The 20959-nt window shown below is 39.2% G+C and overlaps 2 protein-coding genes across 3 annotated transcripts in view; one reads left to right on the forward strand and one right to left on the reverse strand.

Moving 5' to 3' along the window:
• Window positions 1-13942, reverse strand: part of col4a1 (collagen, type IV, alpha 1) — a 54044-nt gene extending 40102 nt beyond the window's left edge. The window contains exon 1 of the mRNA XM_024286964.2: window positions 13718-13942. Coding sequence (XP_024142732.1) covers window positions 13718-13789 — 72 coding nt within the window. The 5' untranslated portion in view covers window positions 13790-13942. The remainder of the gene's footprint in view (window positions 1-13717) is intronic.
• Window positions 13943-14055: 113 nt separating this feature from the next.
• Window positions 14056-20959, forward strand: part of col4a2 (collagen, type IV, alpha 2) — a 77504-nt gene continuing 70600 nt past the window's right edge. For both annotated transcript variants that reach the window (XM_024286962.1, XM_024286963.1), the window contains exons 1-3: window positions 14056-14207; window positions 14368-14454; window positions 14528-14579. In XM_024286962.1, the coding sequence (XP_024142730.1) occupies window positions 14426-14454; window positions 14528-14579 (81 nt within the window). In that variant the 5' untranslated portion in view covers window positions 14056-14207; window positions 14368-14425. The remainder of the gene's footprint in view (window positions 14208-14367; window positions 14455-14527; window positions 14580-20959) is intronic.

A 20959-nucleotide genomic window follows, 5' to 3' on the forward strand; every position in this document is an offset into this window, starting at 1 on the left:
TTTAACGATGAATATGACGTCAACGATTTCAATGAGCAAAAACTTCATCAATGCAAGTATTTCACGACAACTATATATAACTCCACTGTGTTATGATGATGAAAGCGTTGATAATTTATTTAAAAAATACGTTTAAATACTTTTTTGGGGGCAAAAATTGTTCGAACGCAATGCATTGTGGTCCATATTCCCAAATCTAGTGAGAATCAATGCATGTTGGTTTTTCGCAGAGAATTCTGGGAAAGTTTGGGGCGGAATTATTTAGGAAAAGGAATACCGGTAGTTCAGTGATCTTAATTCTATATTCCTCAAAATTTTAACTTTTTAAAGCTGTTTCTTACTACTTTTGTGTAAAAAGGTGGAAACAATTTCCTTTTTAAAAGTAGGCTTAACACATGTGCAGTAAATTTAAATAATAGGGAGAAGCAGCTCTGTCAGCTAAACCTGGCTATATTTCTCCAACGGTTTCCCTTATTTTATGATATATTTTGTCAACTTGTCTTTTTTTGGGAAATAAATCAAAGCTTATGTTTGGATTTCCTTTCCCTACTGCCAAACATGGATCAGGTGTATGTAGAGCTATGTGAAATTAGGCAGGACATTTGGCCATTAAAGTTTGACATCTAGATTATTTAAATTATTTAAATATAAATTATTAAGATTTATACCTTTTTTAAAAACATGTAGAGACTTAATTTCTACGTTTTAATTGCTGAGTTCTAAAATTAATAATGATGGATTTGAAAAGGAAAACTCAAAAAGGAACATCTGGAACTTAAGCAGGTTATTCATGCAAAAAATAAAAACCTGCTCCAGCTTTTCAGCAATGACTCCATCAGGGAGCTAACAATTAATGTTTATGTGTTTGAGTTTCTGTTTCTCATTATTTAAGCACAGAGACTCACATGCCGTTGATTCTCTCAGAGGAAACAGCCCGTTTGAAAAGCTCGCATCAAGCTCGGTAATACAATGGGCTTTATGGGATTCAGATAAGAATGAGAATGTCCGGAAACTGTATAGGACAAGAGAAAGAAAGCTTTTGTTTTTAAACTTCACAAACCAAAAAGGATTTGTAAATGAACTCTTTAGCCCCGGGCCAAAGACTTCAGCTGATAGGACATGAAACACAGAGCTGCTGTGTGCTGGCCTCCAGTTTCCATAGCAGACTTTATCTGCATCACCACCACATCTGATGTCTATTCACAGACTTCACAGGCTCTTCAAGTGCAATTATCCACAATATTTTTGACCAATTATTCCCTTTTCTCTTCGTCTGATGTGCACTCTCTTGGTAAAAATACTACTCAAAGTATGAAGAGAACACCAGGAAGACAAAAAGATGAATAAAGCATCTGGTCTGACAGGGAAAATATTCCAGGTTGTTGGAGTACAGCTGGATCTCACTCAAAGCCTGCTGTTCACATCAACCCTTCAGGTCATTTCTACCTGAAAAGACAAAGTGTGTGTTGTGAAGTTATGACAAGACGATGATGTGAAGCGCAGATGTAACCCTCCGTGACTCACTCCTGCACACAATGAAGATGTGAAACTGATCAAACACGACAAGCATCCATTGATCCAAAACGTGTTGAGAGGCTGCAGGCGATACAAAATCCATGAGACTCTCATCATTCTGAAATCAGACGTTGAAAAGAATTCAATACTGCAAAAAATATCTTTTTATGCTTGATATGAGGCAAAATTAATGTATTAGTACCTTTTTATTAAGATGCAACAACTTCTTTAAAAAAAAGTATTTATTTTTGAAAACATCCTATTTTAAAGTATATCTATAATTTAAAAAAGCTTTTTTACTCATAATTTTCATTACATTTTTACAACTTTACTTAAAACGTATATTCCAATCCTTATTTTAATGGATCCAGAAAAAGGGAAAAAATTCTATTGTAGCAATTAAAAGTAGATATTTTTCAGCAAAAAGTATTTTTACGATTTTAAGACAATATTTCCAATAACCAGAGGAATATATCTACTTTTGAGTGTTCATGGCTAATTTCAAGATAACATTTTTGTCCTGAAAGGTCAGGAAATCACAACTCATTTTTTAAATATCTCACTCAAAAAATCCACCAGTTTTATTGGAAAAGATCTTGTATCTACATCTTTTAACATTTTTTTCAGTGAAAGTGTGCTTAAGATTAAGACCATTTCAACATTTAATTTCCCTTTTTTTTAAATGCTAAATGGGTTTATTCTTTCAAAAGTACGATGGAGTATTAGGGCCAGTTTACAAACAAACAAAAGAAAAAAAAATTATTAGCGACTTTAAATCTCGTAAATTTACAAGAAAAAAGTCGTTACTGTTAAGATACAAAAATAAAGTTGTATATTTAGGACTATATTTAGGACTTAAAGTCATAGGCTAAATTTATGACTTTTTTTCTTGTACATTTACCAGATTAATTTTACGTAATTTCGTAAATTTATTAGACTTAATCTCGGAAATTTACAAGATTTAACACCATGTTTATGTTCTTTGATTTACTGTATTTTTTCAACCATTAGCACGATCAACGTGATTCCAGCAGATTTTGAACGTTGATCATGTTAATGGTTGAAAAGATACAGATTTCGTGCCTAAGTGTCACCGACGACGCCCCAGGTGTTAAAAAATTCATAAATTTACGACTTTAAATCTCATAAAATCTTTTTAGGTTTGAATTTATGTAATTGCTTAAATTTATGAGACTTTTAATCTCATAAATTTACAATAATTAATGTGGCAAATATACGACTTTTAATCTAATAAATTTTCTAGATTAAATTTACGTAATTTCATAAATTTAAGAGACTTTTAATTTTATAAATTTACAATAATCAAAGTGGTAAATATCCGACTTTTAATCTCATAAATTTACAATAATTTAAGTGGTACATTTATGCCTTTTATTCTAGTACATTTTCTAGATTAAATTGATGTAATTTCGTAAATTTATGAGACTTTTAATCTCATAAATTAACAATAATTAAAGTGGCAAATTTTCGCCTTTTATTCTAGTAAATTTTCTAGATTAAATTGACAATTTTCTTTAATTTATGAGATTTAAAGTCTCAAATTTATGAGAAAAAAACTATAAGACTTTTTTTTGCTTGGCCCTAATACTCCGCCGTACAAAGAATCTTGTTTTTATTTTTATTAATATACATTCAAGCACTACAACTGGCATTAAAAACCCATTCCGATAAAAATCTTCTTTTTGGTGCTTTTACTATGTTCTTGTGGCATTTTTCTGGGTTTTTCTTTACTCAAATAAGTGTAAAATATAATTCTGTTTGAAAAAGAGCTAATTTGTGATATAAATTACTAACCCAGGTGGGTTACAAGCTCCAAACTCTCTGCACTGAGAAGAGGAAGAGGGGGCGGGGTTGCTCCAGGCCAACGACTTCACCCACAACTCAGAGGCAAATTTCTAATGAACTCCTGCCGCTCTGCAGAAACTACCTCCAAGAAATCGACAGAAGATCAAAACATGATGGGAGATAGATGTAAAAGATCAGGTTTTCAGACAGGAAATGAGATGCATCTGCTGCATGATCCCGACCGCTTGAGTCACGTCTCCCAGCAGTTCTCTCATGTTGTCTGTCACTTACAGCATTTCTTTAATCTAAGATTTCTTCTTTGGCTGGATCAAAGCACAACTTCCCACAGACTTCTGACATATGCAGTTAAATGTGATCAACACTGAGAAAAACAAAGTCGCAGATGAAATGTTCATCCACAACGGAAAAATGTCATAATGAATTCATTAAACTGAGTCACAACTAGCACTTTACTTTTTAAACTGTTGGTCACATTCGCTAAAAATATGATAAAATGTCATAAAATCAATTAAATGCTATAAAAAAGTATCAATCAAATATAAATTTACGATAATTTTACTATTTTTAAGCAAAAAATGTAGAAAATTGTTTAAAAAATAACGTTTTTAGTGTTTCCTTTATGCAAGTTTTCCTAATGCAGCTGATGCTGACTTTTAAAAACTCCCAGTTTTGGCATCCAGGACTCTATTGTTGACTAGATAATCGATACGATTAAGGAAAAACAATGCATGTGTGTTTTGGCCTGACTCTCTCTCCCTTTGAGGCGACAGAGCGAAGCCAAACTTCTGGAAAGCTCAAGACTTTTCTATGAAACCGCAGGCGTTCACGGTCTTATTCCAGCGGTCGGACACACGTAAACGACATAAATATGAGGTCTACCACAACAATTAAGCTCGTTAATACTGCCGCAAAGCATTTTAAATGGACACAGCAAGAGTTCAAGCATTTTAAGTAACACTGTGTTGTTTTAATTGCAAACCTTCAACACATATGAATAGAGTCACAAAAAAGGGAAACTAATAAATAATTTAAATATCCAAATGACAGAAAATGTAGAAAATCAGTTTTAACTGTATAGATTAATAAGACTCCTCAATAAAAAAAACACTTTTGTTTAGAAATCATCCAATTATTTCATATTAGATCCTCCCAAATCTTTAAAATCCTATAACATTTTCATTAAAATGTACTTCAAAACAGATTAAACTGAGTAGAAATCTGGATCCCTGAACTGATCTAGCTTTTATTTGCTGACTTAAGATTTTAAAGAGCTTCACACCTTTGATCACAACCACTTTCAATAGGTTTTGAATAAAGAAAACTTGTTATTTTAGCTCATTAAGGAGGACATTTTTCTGAGCAGCTGTGGTGCAAAGGTAGAGCGGTCGACCTCAGATCAATCATCGCAGGTTTGCCTATTTGCCTCTGTCCTAATTCCTTCCCTACTCACTATATAGTGCACTATATAGTACAATTTTGTAGAGCTGTCTAAATCTACAATTCCAAAATCAAGTGCACTAGAAATTTAACTAGAAGTCTTTGCGAAAAACCAGTGTGCATCGATGATCAATACATGAGCGAATATAGACCACAATGCATTGCGGTTGAACAATTTTTAACCAAAAAGATGTGTTTAAACTTAATTTTTTTTAATAAACCATCCACATTTTCATCATCGGAACACAGTGGAGTCACAAACAGACGTCATGAAATGTTATGATTGATTAGATTGTTAGTAGTGAGATCGGTGAGGTCATAGTCGCCGTTTAAAATAACAAATGTTAAATGTAAGAACTAAGAAATGTTGTGAGTATTGGGTCCAATTGCTTTTTGGCACTAGATAGTCCTGCACTATATAGTTTTGTAGCAGCTAGAGATTAGGGTGGGAATTCGGACATAGCCCAAGTGTCCTTGGGCAAGACACTGAACTACACATTGCTCCTAGTGGTTATGGGTTGGCGCCAGTGTGTGAAGGTGTGTGTGTGCATGGGTGTGGATGGGGAATGGAACTGTAAAGCACTTTGTACCTTAAAGATACTTTAAAATAAATAAAAAGCCTTTACAATTAAACATTAGCACAAATAGATCTGTTTTAAGGTATTGTAGTGTCCATTTCTTACACTGAGACTCCAAGATGTTTGGTTTCTTTATTTCCTGGTTACTATAGACCAGGGATAGGCAACTCCACGCTTCCAGGCCTCCATGTTTTCCAACATCCCCTGCTCTGGCATGTTCTAATTGGCTGGACACACCTGAACCAGGTAATCAGCCATGAGTAGGGCTTGGATATCTGGAAATCATGTTGACAGTACAGCCCTTGAGGCCTATCTCTGCTATGGACCATAACCAATGCCTTACAGATGCCCAGTAACTTTCATCTACTGAAGATAGGAGCCCTCCCCATTTCCCTTATGCAGCCAAAAACTGAATCATGTCAGTCCCCCAACAACAAGTTGAGGGACAGAACAAGGGTCTCTACCTGAGCCTCATTAGCAGAACAGCCTCCAAACCCAACGCAGTCCACTTTTCTTTATAATATTGGTAGAAAATCATATTTTATTGTAATGATCATCATTCTTTATGCTTTGCACTCACATTACAGAGCTGCAAAGAGTCCAAGGCAGACATCTTCTGGTTCTGAACTGCAGAGTTGTGAGGTTACACAAACAGAGACTCTCAAAATGTAACCAATCTTCTCAATGGAGTTTGGAAAGGTTTATCAAACATAATCATAATAGTGCATTCTGTGGAAACCTTGGCAAAATGCTGCCCTTCAGTCTTCCATCTGTCATTTGTTTGTACAATCGCACAGAAGCCTTCCAAACAGGAACAGCTGCAGGAAACTGCAGCCAAAAATTATCCAAGAACCGCCATAAATCTCACGAAACTGTGGCCACAGTCTTGCACTCAGTGGGCTGGGCAGTTTGGCAACAGAAGATGGAAGTTCAGGTTGAGGACCAGAGATTGAGACTAAAAGATTTGCCACGGGGCATCATCGCCGGCTCCGTCACACATTCCTCCATTTCTGGGTCCAACTATCTTTTTTTACCTCCTCGAGCAACCTTTCCTCCCATCAATCTCCACCTCCCATCAGCACGTATATCCTTTACACAGCTTCAGTGCAAACCACAAATGACTTTTATGACTCACTAATTTCACAGTGAAATGGCTAACCAGTCTCAGGGGGGAACGGAGTGTGGAAAATGTGACAGAACAAGTGTGAAAAGGAAGCTGCAGCTGTGACAAATCTCAACGAATGCATCCTCTCCGGGACCAGGGTCAGACCATGGGGAATTCAGAGACAATGATGAACAAAATGACTCCTTCCATGGCAAAGGAGCCCAAGACGGAACAGTGACCAGGTCGTGGGAGAATCATCCTTTCTACCTGGAGTCGCCTGACAAAATAGGAGACTCAATGATAACTCTTCCAAACGGTGGCATTTTTACAGCTGCTCCCAGCGTGTGCTGCTTGGTTGGTGGTCAGTCACAGTGGCACATTCAGCTGTTGTCTCAGTGGGGGGTGTCTACAAGACCAGGCTTTGTCAAAACGGTGAGGAGTCCTCTACTTGTAAGCATGGAGTGTTCGGCATGACATCTCGAGTATGTGAAGCTGCTTCCTGCATTCATTCTGAGGTTGGGATGTCCTGGAACATCTTAACCCAGCCAGGAGCAAAAACGAGCAGCACAAGAATGACCTGTCCAACCCAACAGCTACCGTTTTCCCAATCCCGCCGTTCCAAGAATCTGGAGTTCATCTCCACCTCCTCCACGAATGCCTTCTCCAGGAAGTATTAACAATCTCTCCTCACTGACTAAATGACCACCAAGACAGAGAATCTCCGGATCCTAGAAACAAAATAAATATTTGTGGCATTAACTCTGACTCAGACGTGAAGAAATCCCGAGCAGAGGTCACAGGAGGGAACTGTTGTTTCATCCCCACCCGAACCAGAGGAAAGGCTGTCTTATCCTCTGCACACGGCCTTCTGAAGTCACCCTGACCTACGGCAGGGTTATCCCATTCCCAAACGCTCGCATGCTTTGGTGCTCGACCCTGAATTTTTTTAGACAGGAATTTTCTCTGTTTGTGAGGGAGGGTTCTCAATCACATCTCGGTTCTTGCAACAGAGAAACAGCTTTGTGTGGTAATCAAAAGAATGAACAATTTACTTCAAGTCCCACTCCGATCATCTTCTGATCTGTAGTCTTTAAATCATAATTAATTACATTTTTAGCCAACATTTTTAAAAATTGTGTCGTTCTAGAACATAGTTTGCAGAAAAAAAGTTTTAAAAGGGACAATTGGCATGGAGAATCCAGCTCTGATTACCCATCATCCCTTAGTTTACACGCTCTCCTGCTAGCTTACAGCCCCTCACAACCCCAACCTAAAGTTACAGATGAATCAAAAGTGGTGAGAAAAGCCAAACATATATAGATCTAGTCCTGGGGTGGGGCAGATTTTGACTTGTGGGCCACAACGGGGTTCTAAGTTTGATGAAAAGACCAAACCAGGAGGAGATCAATGCGTTGATTTGGTAATCCACATCATAAAAGAAAGACATAATATAGAATTTGGGTAAAAACATGCTTTAATTTTAATTCAAAATAGGGCTTTTTGGAATTTTTCTTTTAAAACTTTTAATTTTGTCTCGTTTTAGTGCTAATTGCACAAATGGGTTGATGTTCCTCAGGGAAAAACGCAAACTTAGAGAAATGATCCATTCATGTGGGGTTGGAATGGTGGTTCACTTTCGGCTTATCCCTTTCGGGGTCGCCACAGCGTAACAGCACCCACTGTTTCGCATCAGTGATTTGGCAGAGTTTTTACGCCGGATGCCCTTCCTGACGCAACCCTGTACTTGAGGGGCACAGGGACCCAGTTAGGCAGCAGCGTCAAGGGTCTTGCCTAAGGACCCAATCTGGGTGGGGATCAGTGGACAACCCTGGGAATTGAACCCAGGGCTCCTGCGTGCCAGCCCTTTACCTGGCCCACTGAGCCACCCAGCCGCTGTGGGGTTGGAATGATCGGAAAAATACCTGTCCGACTCAGAAAACACACAAAGATCAGAAAAACGACAAATCTTCCAACTTCACATGAATGCAGAATAATGTTCTGCCCCTAAAGGAAAGTCAGTGTTTCTGTAGTGCACCAACTATGGGGAGACAACTGAAATACAGAGAAAAAAAACAAGAATTGGAATTATTGGTGTAATTTATTTTAGTTTGGCGGGCCAGATTAAACAGATCAACAGGTCACATATGGCCCCTGGACTGTAGTTTGCCCCTAAACTATTTGCTATCAAGCGGATGCATCAGAATGGAGCAGAGCAAGGAGCCTGTGGCTTGGAGTAGCAGCTTCTATGACACATCGACGTTTTTGCTCCCGATTCTCAACAATTTAAAAAACAAAATCCCCATAAATGCAACTTTAAGATTACACTTCTTTATATATGTCTTCCTTTATCAGAAAAATACTACAGGAAAATGTTAAAAACACCAAAAATACAAATTTCATTGGAGAGCGTCTTTAAATTCTTGACATCATGATGGAAAAAACAACTGAAGGAATGAGATCTCTTGTTGTGGATCAGAGCATGTTAAACTCCACTAATATCCCTCTGGCCATTAGATCTTCAAGATATACACCTCCTTAAACCCCCCATAGCATCTACCAAAACCTTTCTCATCCATGTAAAACTTTCTCTGAGGAAAAAAAACTATATTCCTGCTATGATTAACTTGATTTCAACTCAAAATAAAATTATAGTTTGGGAAATAAGCCAGATAAAGATGGGCCCACACATCACCCCCCAGGAGAGGGTTAAACCAACAGTGTAAAGTTGGAAGACAAATTTGATAAAAACCTCTTTAATTTGAGGATAGTCACACTTCATCACAACCTTAAATACACAAGCTGATAAAGCTGCGCTCCCTGGTGAGGTGCTGATGGACTCCAAAAAAAAAACAAAAAAAAAAAAACAACAGATTAACATCTGGCTGTCCTCTTCTACACACTTAATAAAGTCCACACATGATTCTCAGAAATATCTAAACTTTTATTTTTGACCATTTTGACACATGCTGGTGTTTTAAATGAAGCTGCAGACTTTTATGGTACTGATGAAAGATCATTTTAAAAAACTAACAATTTCCTCCAGTCCTAGCACTTTCATTCATCTTTAGCAAGTGGATCATGTTTCTGATTCACCATGTTGTTCCCATCCAGACCGGTTTCTTTGTTTCTCTAGTCAAACATTCCCCACTTTAGGAGTGACTGTTGCTATCAGACCTTTTCAGATTTGAATGAATGTTTTAATCCATGATGGAGGTCATAGATGACTGTAAGGTGCCTAGTTTACCTGTCAGCATATCACGCGAGGAATCAAATCAGCTCTCACTGAGCCACACATTTGGTTTGGAAGAGATTTTTCCGCTTCCTGACACAACCCTGTGTTTTATCCGGACTAGGGACCGGCACAGGGAAACCCAGACTTTGTGGCTACATAGTTGGAGTTTGGATCCAAACATGCTTCATGGGTTAATTTGGGATTCTAAACAGTTGTGAACTTGTGTGACTCTGGGTGTATCTCCCCTTCGCCCAACAGTAGGCGGGACAGTGTCCGGCGACCCCATGACCCCAGCAGGTTCAAACGATGGACGGATGTATACCTCCCCCCACCGCGGGTCTAAAGAGCCGGAGTGGGATGTCTGTTCCGACGAAAGCCTTTTGTCTCTTCGTCATCGTCCGAGTGATGGACGTTTATCACTGTTGTCTCGTGGGGAATTCAGATGCAAAGAAAAGCTCCTCTCTTTACACCCCCACTCCCATCCCTGTGCCTGTTTTCCTAATATTCTGTCATGTTTTTGTTTTTTTCACTCTTTTGGAAGGAATCTTAAAGCTTGGATATAGTTCCATCAAGTCGGTCAAGTATTTTACCATCAATTCAAAAGGTGTAAAGACACATTTGCATATTTGAGGACCAAATATTGCCTTGTGCATGTATAAATAAACAACAGCTGGATGGCTAAAAGTGTTGCTCTTGTTGGAGTGTTGAAAAAAGGTGGAAAAACAAGAGTGGGAAGAACTTTATGAAACTAAATTATGAATTGATTTGACATTCATTCATGTCTGTACACTTGATTATATGAGGAGTCTCTGGTCACACGCAAGACGGCGCCAGAATGAATTAATAGAAGGAAGCTGAAATCATAACTTTCGGTGGTTGAGTAATAAAAACCCTTCCAAAATGATATTTTAAAATCTTATCAGAACTATCAGCTTTTACATCTTTGAATGAGAATAAACTGTAACTGTTCTTTTCTCCGTGAATCATAACTCAAAAGGAGCCGTTTTTACTTTACTAGAGGCCAAATTAGCAAAAAATCTAAATTTTTACTTAATTATCTGAACTCCAATTAGCATAAAATTCCTCAGTAAATTAAATCAACCAAACATTTTGGCATGTCGCTAAAAGAAAAGCGAAACTCTAAATTTGCCTTAAAACTAGATAACAAATTAGCCAAAAATGTTAGCATATATTGCTAAAATATTTGCTAAACTCCAAATTAGCGGGAAAAAAAGAACTCATTAGAGGCCAAATTAGCCCAAAAAGCTAACTTGTTGTTTGATTACTAGCTGAACTCCAAAATAGCCTCAAATTCCTCAGTAAGCTAAATTTGTCAAAAATGTTAGCATGTTGCTAAAATAGAAGATAATTTCTAAATTATCCCCAAAAAACTTCAGTAGATAACAAATTAGCTGAAAACATCAGGATTTTTACTAAAACATTAACTAAACTCCAAATTAGTCCAGTGAACAAAAAAGTTAGCATGTTGCTAACGGCGTGAGGCGCTTTTCTCCTTTAGAATTTACTAGAATTATGTTGATTGTCCTAACAATTAAAAACATTACATTATTATGATTATTGGACAGAATAAATATAATGTAAATATTGTACTGATTAATAGAAATACACATTTTTTCTACAGCAATTCAGTTTTTAGTTTTAGCTCATATCCTTACAGAACAGTAAGATTTTCTGAATAAAATGCTCCTAAAAACATTGACAACAGTAAATCTGGTATTAATTCATCCCAGTTGTCTCACAGCTAAACATAAATTGAATTGAGAACTGAAAGGAATGAGAAAAATGTATCTTATTACATTAATTCCACTCACATAAGAATTTAGACAGTTTGTGTTAAAAGAAAACAAATATTTTAATTATTTTAACTCTGAAATCAATGTTTAGTGAAACATGTTGGATTTTTTTAACAGACCAGTGATGACACAGTCTGTCTCTGTTACCATCGTTTTGTAACCTTATCAGATCTTCAAAAGGAAATTCTCTACAATTTGCTGTCAGGGTTTACGAAAATGTCACTGAATTGAATTAAAGATCAGGACAGTGCAGATACAAGAAGACGGATGCAATTAGTTTGGGAAGAGAAAAAACACACATATTTCCTCTAAAGAGATAATAACAGAATGTCGTCGTTCCCAAAGTGGACAAACGTCAAGAGTTTGATCAACTTTTTTTGAGCCAACAAAACCAAAATGCTACTTGTTTGTCTGATTCATATCATTATTTTTGTTTGCCAATCTAATTTATAGTCAATATTGGTCCATTTTGAACGATCCGATTCACTGACCTAAAATCCATCCTGGAAATCTTTAGCCCAAAACAAGTCTAACTCGTGGTTCTTCCAAGATCAATTATCAATTTATCTCTTTTTTAATGGTTTAGGTACATTTGATTTGACTCTGTCTAAGACGGATCGATATTTTAAAAATCGATTCATTGTTGGGTTATGATTGTGGGTACTAAAGTTAAAGTTCTAGTATTTGTCACGCACCTAAGTAGAGTCTTTAGTATGACTAGGCCGAGATTAACCCCTTCACACCTCAATTTATATCAAGCTAATAAAAAATGTTGCTTTCATGGGGTCTACAACCTGCGGCTCCGGAGCCACACGTGGCTCTTTTACTAAAGAAAAACTAAAAAGTCTCCAAATGTTAAAAAGTAACTGTAAAGTAAGAAGTGAGAAAGAGAATTAACTAACTCAAATTTGATCTAATTTACAGTTGAAGGACTGTGTGTATCACAAGTCAAACTACAACATGAAGACACATTTTTGTGCGTCCTGAACTACAGAAAATCGATGGACGTCAATAAGTACAACCAGTATTAAGGTGCACCAGATTATTAAGTATTTCCCTTTTTAAAAAAATTAAGGAACTTCAAGTGTCTTCGAAAAATATGGCAATGGTGATTTAATTAGTTCAGATTTCATTTGGTTTGCTAGATTTACACTTCTGACAGAGATGCACCAACAACAGTGAGATTAACTATTTTTGTTGAATTAGTGCTGACATGATCATATGGTGTCTTTTATTTTGAAAGGAACTTCTAACCAAATTTAAAAAAAATGTTCTTTTCTCTTAATGTTTGCATTTTGTTCATGCAAAATGGACAACAATTCATTTAGGGTTATCATAGTAGTAACAAGAGCATAAATACAAATCAATGTCTTGTTTTTTTAAGGGGTGAATGAAGATTCAGTGGGTCCTACTGGGTTGTGAGAAATCAACTTGAATGGCTCTTTCCGAAGACCCCTCAAGTAGTTGCTAGATTATGGTCATTTTGGAGCAAATGGGTGTCAAATCAAAAGAAGCATGAAAAAAGTGAATGAAAAAAAACAATCCAAAAACAATTGAGTCATGATAACTTCAAGACTAAAAAAAGTTTGCAGTAAGTGGCAGCTCTTAAGAGAAAATAGTCCAAATGTGTTAACTGGTTTGTTGCATTTTTTTAATTTCCATATATAATTCAGCTCACAAGAGTTCCAAAGAAAAATTCACAGCAAACATGATCTGTGCATTTTATAAATAAATCCCATAGAAGTCATAGAGGAACTGACTTTTCCAGTCTTATGGATGATTTAACACAAACTCTTCCTCCTCTCATCGTGTTTTTCCTCACATGAACACCAGCATTGTGAAACATGTTGAATGTGATTCTGTTGTTTCTCATCTGAGGAGGTTTTCTGATTTGACGTAAGCTGTAGGAGGCTTCCCTTTGCGCACACGCAAAGGCGCACGCGCGCACACGCACTGACATTTCAGCAGCCGAAGACTCATGCCCCACCCGCTCCTTGCACTCTGGCTAATTCCTACAAAGTTAGGGGAAATTAAACTGAACTTAAATTTGAGCAGATTGAGTAAAAGTATGACCCCACATTTAAGAAACTATGTTTAAATATGAAAAGCACAACCACATTTACAGCTAAAGTCTGGGAGCATGTTGCGTTGAGGGTTTGACAAAACTTTACTGGAATAAACTCTATTAAAATCACGTTCAGTCACTCACCTCAGCTCTTGTTAGGTATACATTTGCGTGGAGAACCGCCAGCATGAACAGAGAGACGCACGGTAACAGCATTTCGGCGGTGCGCCGCGGAACCTCCGTGCGTAAAGTTGTGCCAAGCGCCCGCAAACGGCCACCTGTCGGCCGCTCCCCGTCCCCTCGTCTTCAGGTAAACTCGGTTCTTATCGGCGGAGCGCGTGCAGCGCGTTTGGTTGCATCTTTGTCCGAGACGATGTGACGCTCTGGTCAATGCAACTTGGTCTTGTTTGAGCTGCACCACACCCCCTCCCACAAACGACCACCCTCGCCCATGCAAACGCTCGCAACGCTGCTGTTTGTAGCACTTTGACTTTTCTGGGAAACGAGAGGGACTTCTCTGCAGACTTTTTGGGTTTTGAGGGTGGATTTGGAGCCACGGGTGAAAGCAGAGCGGAGAGCGCATCTTCCCCGTGACGCTCCTCACTTCCACGCCGCGCGCCGGGCTGAGGCGACTGTAAGTTCAGCGTTTTCTCGGTGTCTGTCATTGCATGAAGAGAAAATAGTCTCATCTTAACTTCTGTTGATTCTCATTTCTTTATGACTGTTAAAATAAGAGAAAGAATGTTTCTGCGTTAAGACGCAGACGGATCTGTTACGGAACTGATTGATTGCAGGTCCAGCAGTCATGCTGTAGGAGCCTGACAGTGAAGAAGAGGTGTGGGACTTGAGAACATGCGCGACTGTGGACGGAGAAATCTGTGGTAAGCGCGCACAGATTTCCTCCAACATTTTCCTTAAAAACAGAGTATTTTACGCAGCGTTTGTCATCAACAGGTTGCTGCTGCTCTGCCTCCACATCGCCATCCTCGCTTCAGGAGTGCAGGCAGTAAGTCATGTTTCCATGTGACATTGAGTTTTTGCTTTAAAAACTTCCCTCTGCTGACAATTACTGCTGAGAAACGATGCCTCTGGAACTCTTCAGGCAACACTGTGTGCTAACCAGTGGGTGTGCCTGATTTGGGGAGTTCCTCCAGAGGGGAGGGTTCCTGGCGTTGCATGCTGGTACTGAAACCATCCAGCCACTAAAGTCAAAACAGTGATGAAGTGATTCATGTTGCAATTTTATGTGATGGCATGAGGCTTTTGTTGGGTTTTTATTTTGCAACACAAACAGACCCGGAATGCTATAAAGTCTGCTTATACTCCAGTTTTCTTTGACCGGGCATTTAGGGATGGGGTCAAGACCTCCTCAGGCAGAATGATAAGCTGTTGAGATCTGAGGGAATGAACGCGACATGGTCTGTTTCATTTGTACAAAGACACTCTTCACTTCCAGATTATTTTTGAGGAATTGTGCTGCTCAGATTAGAAGGAGGATCAATAGAGCGTTATCACAGGGAACAGAAGGGATGATGAGAAAGGACACAAAACTTTATTGTATGTTTAAAATAAAGGGAATGACTCTGGAAAAATAGGTCAATGGTGGAATTTAAAGTACTATTTTGATCATTTAGATCTATCGTTAATGCGTTCGCAGCGGTCTTTTAACTGCGATTTTAGCCACAAAAAAAAAAAAGTGAAGTTTTCTAGGACATAGTTTCTGCAGAGCGGCAGTAGTTCAATAGAAATTCACTTCTGAGTTGTGGGTGGGACTACTCACTGCCCCATGTATTTTTTGTCACAAATGAGCTCTTTTTCCAACAGCATTTTGTTTTTGGTCTGGTTCTAATTCACAACGAAATATTCAGAAATGCAGTTTAAAATCCTTCCTTCCCAAAAATTGCAATGGTTTTTGAAGAGACTGTAGGTTTGTGTGCAAGTAAGGTTCTTCATTGATCAATGAGATGCATGCGTATCAAGTCAGAAAGTATTTCCCCAAAGTTGGAAGAATGTCTCGGTATGATAACACTGGACTTTACTGGAAGTGAGGAGTCTACAGGAACCATCACAGCTGGCACACCTCAGTCAGGCAGATAATGTTCTCCAATCGCCCAAACCCAGATTCATGCAGCTGCCTGCCGACAGAGAAGCATAGTTTTTACAATATTTTTGTTACTTTGATGACTCGTTCTGCTGGGTGTGTTTGGACCTTGTATGGTAACCCCAAACCAAACAATTAGACCCTGGTACATTAGGAGAAAGAGGGTCTTGGTTCCCTTACAAATAAACTCTTTCACTTTAAGTGTGAATGTACAAGGATTAGGGAGTCAAAGTGAATGAAGGATGTAAGCACCGTGGCTTACGAAAACAAAGACTTCACATCATGAATCTGGTTAATGTTATAGCTATTTTGATAAGGATTTATAAATGTGTCTTATAGATAGGCAGTAGAAAGGTAATGAAATGTTAGCCAATCTGTTATACTATTCATAAATGTACCTTATTAAGTAGTAATAATAACAATAATAATAGAGCAGATAGTTATTAAATAGGAGCTATCTGAATCTAAATAAGCAAAAGTTGTGTAGGTCAGAAAGAGCAGTCCTTCATTTTCTTCTTAAAGACCCACTCCAATGAAAATTAGATTTTGGTGTTTTTAATATGTTTTTTGGGGCATTTGCCTGATGATGGAGGACATAAATTAAGAAAATTTAGCTCAAAATCACATTAATAGTTTCAACTTAATCAAATTGTGTTGAATTGGGAGCAAACTAAAAAACAAAGTTTGAAAAAGAAGAAGAAATTACATTGGGCATGCCGCCAGCTCCCTGGTCTGCTCGATTCTGATGCATCCACTAGCAGACAAATAGATCGTCTTAATTTTCCTCTTCTGAGCTGGAATTTGGTTTAAAAGTGTAAGGCTGGATAGCTCCAATATTTTTTGATATTTCTCTTGCACCTGTAATGTTATCTTGGGGTTGTAGGGGGCTGCAAGCTAGGGGAAGAGTGTGATGGGAAATGGGGGTAGGCTTACTCCACACTAACAGTTCCGCCCACAACTCAGAGGAGAATCTTTAACGAACTACCGCTGCTCTGCAGAAACTACTATATTTCATTTAAAAAAATACTTTTTTTGGCTAAAAACACCATTATCATAATTAAAAAACCAATCGGGATCCTTTGAAAATAGATCAAAAGATGATCGGAGTGGGACTTTAAAACGTAACAGCAACCAGAATGCTTTCACATTAGGCTTTTGGGTTCACACCAGTTGTTTTATTTCAATTTGCTTTTCATATTTAGATCTGATTTGAATCAAACACAGAATTCCCCTTAATATCAAAGGTTAACTGTTTTCTGTTATCTGTCAACTAAAAGCCAGAACCTTTTCCTCAGGTATACAGGTTCAAAACTAAAATTATATCATTAAAAATATGCTCTGGATGCTTTTTTGGTGGGGGGGTGGGGTGGGGGTTCCATGATAACAAAAATTGAATCAATACAACTATCTATTTATTGGAAGTCTTAAACTGCTGAAACTCTTTGACTTAACGTTTAGTCACATGCACCTGTACAGGGGTTTGCCTGTGTGGGTCCTGCAGGTTTTTTGGATTCTCCCAAAAGGAGGGTTGTAGAGAGAAGCAGCCGATGCATCTTAAGGTAATCGAGATGTGTCTTACAGTGTATGGACTACCTCAAGTGATGTCATGAAAATGGAACGTTCCATTGTTGTGCGTGTGGTACGTGTATTGTAGAGTATCTGTAAGTTGTCCTCGCTTATTGACTGCACACAAATCCGCGGGATAAACGGGATTTCCAAGTGCCCGTAGGACGCCCACTGAAACTACGCTCTGATTGTCTAGTTTCCTAATTTCTGACAGGCTGCTGGAAGAGTGCGCACTCATCACACGAACAGCACTAATGGGCTTCTTGCGCAGTCTGTAGGATTTGGAGAATTAAAAAGCATGAAAAATTTGTACAACTTGCTTGCGCCTCACCTACTTCCCCCTTACTTACCCCCTATGTGTTATGTAAGCCCGAATCTGAATTCTTCCCCTACCCCTACAGCTTCTCCCTACCCCTCCAATTGTGGGGGCATTTGGAGTGGTAGTGGTGTCCTCAATTGTTTTATTGAGGAGTGGACAACCCTGCTCCTCAAGAGCCTCAATATTGCCTGTTTTCCAGCTCTCCTTGAATGCTTGACAGCCTAAACCAGGTGTGTTCAGTCAATCGGGATGTGAATTCACTTGAGTCAGCTGCAAGCTGGTCAGGGCAAACAGGAAAACAGGCTGGGTTGAGGACCAGGGTAGCCCACCCCTACTGTAGGGACTTGTGACTGTATCCCTTCGGCACAATAAAACTAATTTCTTAGCATAGGTGTACTCTTAACCTTACACTTAAATGTAAGTAATGAGTTTTAGTTTTAGCATGACTTTTTAAAGTTATAAAACTAACACTGTTAGCGATGTGCTAACATGGATGACCAGTGATTATTGGTGACCTCGTCGAGGATTGGTAACATCTGAATTTAAAGAAACCATTATTCCATAACTGTCCATTTAGAGGGCTATATAAAAGTGTAGAGAGAATCTGTTGGGGTTGGGGAAGTATTCGGATAAGGTTGCGTAAGTGTTCACTACAGCAACAGTGGCTCAGGTGGTTGAGCAGGTCGGCTTGTGATCGAAGGATTGGCGGTTCAATCCCTGATCCCTCCAGTTGTGTCCTTAGGCAAGACACTTCACCCTCCCTGCCTCCAGTGTAACTTTACTGGTGTGTGAATGCGCATGAATGTCCCGGTGATGGTCAGAGGGGCTGTAGGCACGTCCTGGCAGCCACGTCTTTGTCAGAATGCCCCGGAGGAGCTGTGACTCCCATCTTACATCCAGCCAGCAAGGCCAAGTGGGCCCCATATGGTTTAAAAGTGGGCAGAATATGTGGGCCCTGGATGGTTCTGTGATGGTCCCACCTGTGTTTGTCCACATTGACTTCACTGCCCAGGGACCGCCAGCTTGGTGGGCGACCCCGCTAGGTCTGCTGTCCACCAGGTGACTGGCTAGCATAGCGAGCCGGACCACTGAGTGCCCACTTCAGCCAATTAAAGCAAACAAAGGCACCGTGAAAGCTGCGGACAAACCCAACTGGGGCCCACATTTTCTGCCCACTTTTAAGTCATATGGGGCCCACTTGGCTTTGCTGGTTGGGGGGCTCCCAAAGCGGTCTGATGTTTCATACAAGTCACCTGTGAGTCCCTTACAAGATTGCCTATTTTTTGCCCATGGACAGCCCATAACTATTCATAAGGGCACTTGTGACTATGCATCCACTTCCCAAGGAGTAAATGAATCTGTGCTTCTTATTTGTCCTGTCACAATTTCTATAGTCACAAACTCTCCTTCTCTGCTTGTGATTATGCCCATGAGTTTTTCTGCACTTGCAAATTTGTGCAGGATGTCATATGTTTACCGGCTCTCTGGGATGTTTAATATCATGCTCAAGACTAGCAGATGAAAAGCTATTTTCTCTCTGAAGATAAAAAGGTCCTGTTGTCTCTTGTTCTTATCAGATTTACTCGTGGCTTAATCAAAACCTTGTGACACAGCTCAGCTCCTCTGTGCATTGTGCAGCTTCTCTCCAAGGCAGATACTGGGAAATGGCATTCTAAATTTAGTGTGGCGCAACCCATGTGCTCTTTGTAGACAAGTTAACTGTCAAATGAGGCTACATCTCGCTCTAATTACATAAGTGATTTAAAATAGCATGAGTTTCTTGGTGTGACGTATCCCCATTTGACTTTGGAGATTATGATGTCCATTTAGGAGCATGTTCATCTGGAAGGCTGATGAGAGGAGGAGGAGCTGTTGTGAGTTCTAAATAATGAGGTCCTTCAAGGTCTTTGCTTAAGAGACACAACATGCCACTGGTGGTTTTCATTCTCAGTCTGAGCTGCATCCTAAAATATACATTTCTGGTCATTTTCTGAGACAGTTTTAGTCCTGGGAAGGTTTCACTTCTGCAAAGCAAACTTATGCTGAATGTTATCATTTGCATTGGAACATTTGAGTCTGGAACTCTTCCTCTTACATAAATAAAGACATTTTAAATGAGATTTTTTTTGTAATTCCCAAAGATTATTAATTTCTTAACTTTATTGCTTCAGTGCAGCAAATTGGGTTTATCTGTTGCTTTATAAAGCATTATTAGCGAGAATAGAGGAACAAAACTGCTAATAAAAAGTTGTGTGTGGTAGACGTTTTATTTCAGACAGGAGATAAGAGCTCAGCTTTTCTCTCTTGAAAGTTATTTATAATGTCAAACTTCATTGTCGACTCAAAGAACGGCGACAGAAATAGTTAAGAGAGCCTGCAAGATAAGTTCAGTCCCTCACAGCGTGTGGTGTCTGTGAAAGTGACATTGTTCACACGACCATGCCCTGCAAACCCAACCAGAAGCTAGTGACTTTGACAGATAAAGAAACCATTTTTAAATGAACTAACAGTTTTAAGATGGATTAAAAGCTCATATCTTGGAAATTGAATTGATCAAAGTTCCTGAATAAACCCTGTGTTCATTGCTAATCTGATGGCGTTTGAGCCAGGTCCTTCTCAGTTCATCTACCCTTCTGTCCGGATTGTGACCTCTGCCTTGTCATGCTTCCTCCCCTGCTGAGGTGGGGGGGACCTTTGCTTCTGCCCCCAACCGACCGTCTTGAAAGATCAGCAGGTGGGTTGCCTGGGATGCATTGTCAGACGCCAGGCTTTGGCCCCGACCTGTAGCTTGGGGTAATAATGGGGGGTTGCAAGGACTCTTTGATGGTAGTTGGCTTCTTATCAAGCTGTGGAGCAAGACTTTGAGTGTCTAGAGCCCCAGTTTGGGTCATGTGGTTCATCAATGACCAGTCTTTCTGCCGATAGGGGGTGTATGTTTCTTTCTGTCCTCTGTCTCCTTACTCTGGGGTTGAGGAAGCCCCGGACAAGCCCCCAATTTGTTACGACTGGCTCCAGAACGTAACAAATAAACGGGGAGACAATTTTAGCACTTGAAGTACTTTTAATGTTCAGAATAACAGAGAAGACCCAACGCTTCAGCGATAGAGAACATGCTCCAGAACATTCTCACTCGCTTCCTATGCACCTCTACAGCAGATCTTTTATCCCTCTCCACTGATAGTAAAACACCTGCACCTGTGTGGGAGGAGGAGCTAAAAGACATGCAGTAGAAACAGACTCACACGGCCCAAAAAATCCAGGAAGGCATATTGTAGGATTTTAAATAGATTTTCCCTCCACAGATTCTCTATTGGACTGAGGTCCAGAGACTGACCAGATCACTCCAGAACCTTGAAAGGCTTTTTATATAGCGACCTCTTTGTTGTGTTTGGGATCTTTT

This window comes from Oryzias melastigma, linkage group LG21 (genome assembly GCF_002922805.2).
Source record: "Oryzias melastigma strain HK-1 linkage group LG21, ASM292280v2, whole genome shotgun sequence".
Taxonomy (NCBI): domain Eukaryota; kingdom Metazoa; phylum Chordata; class Actinopteri; order Beloniformes; family Adrianichthyidae; genus Oryzias; species Oryzias melastigma.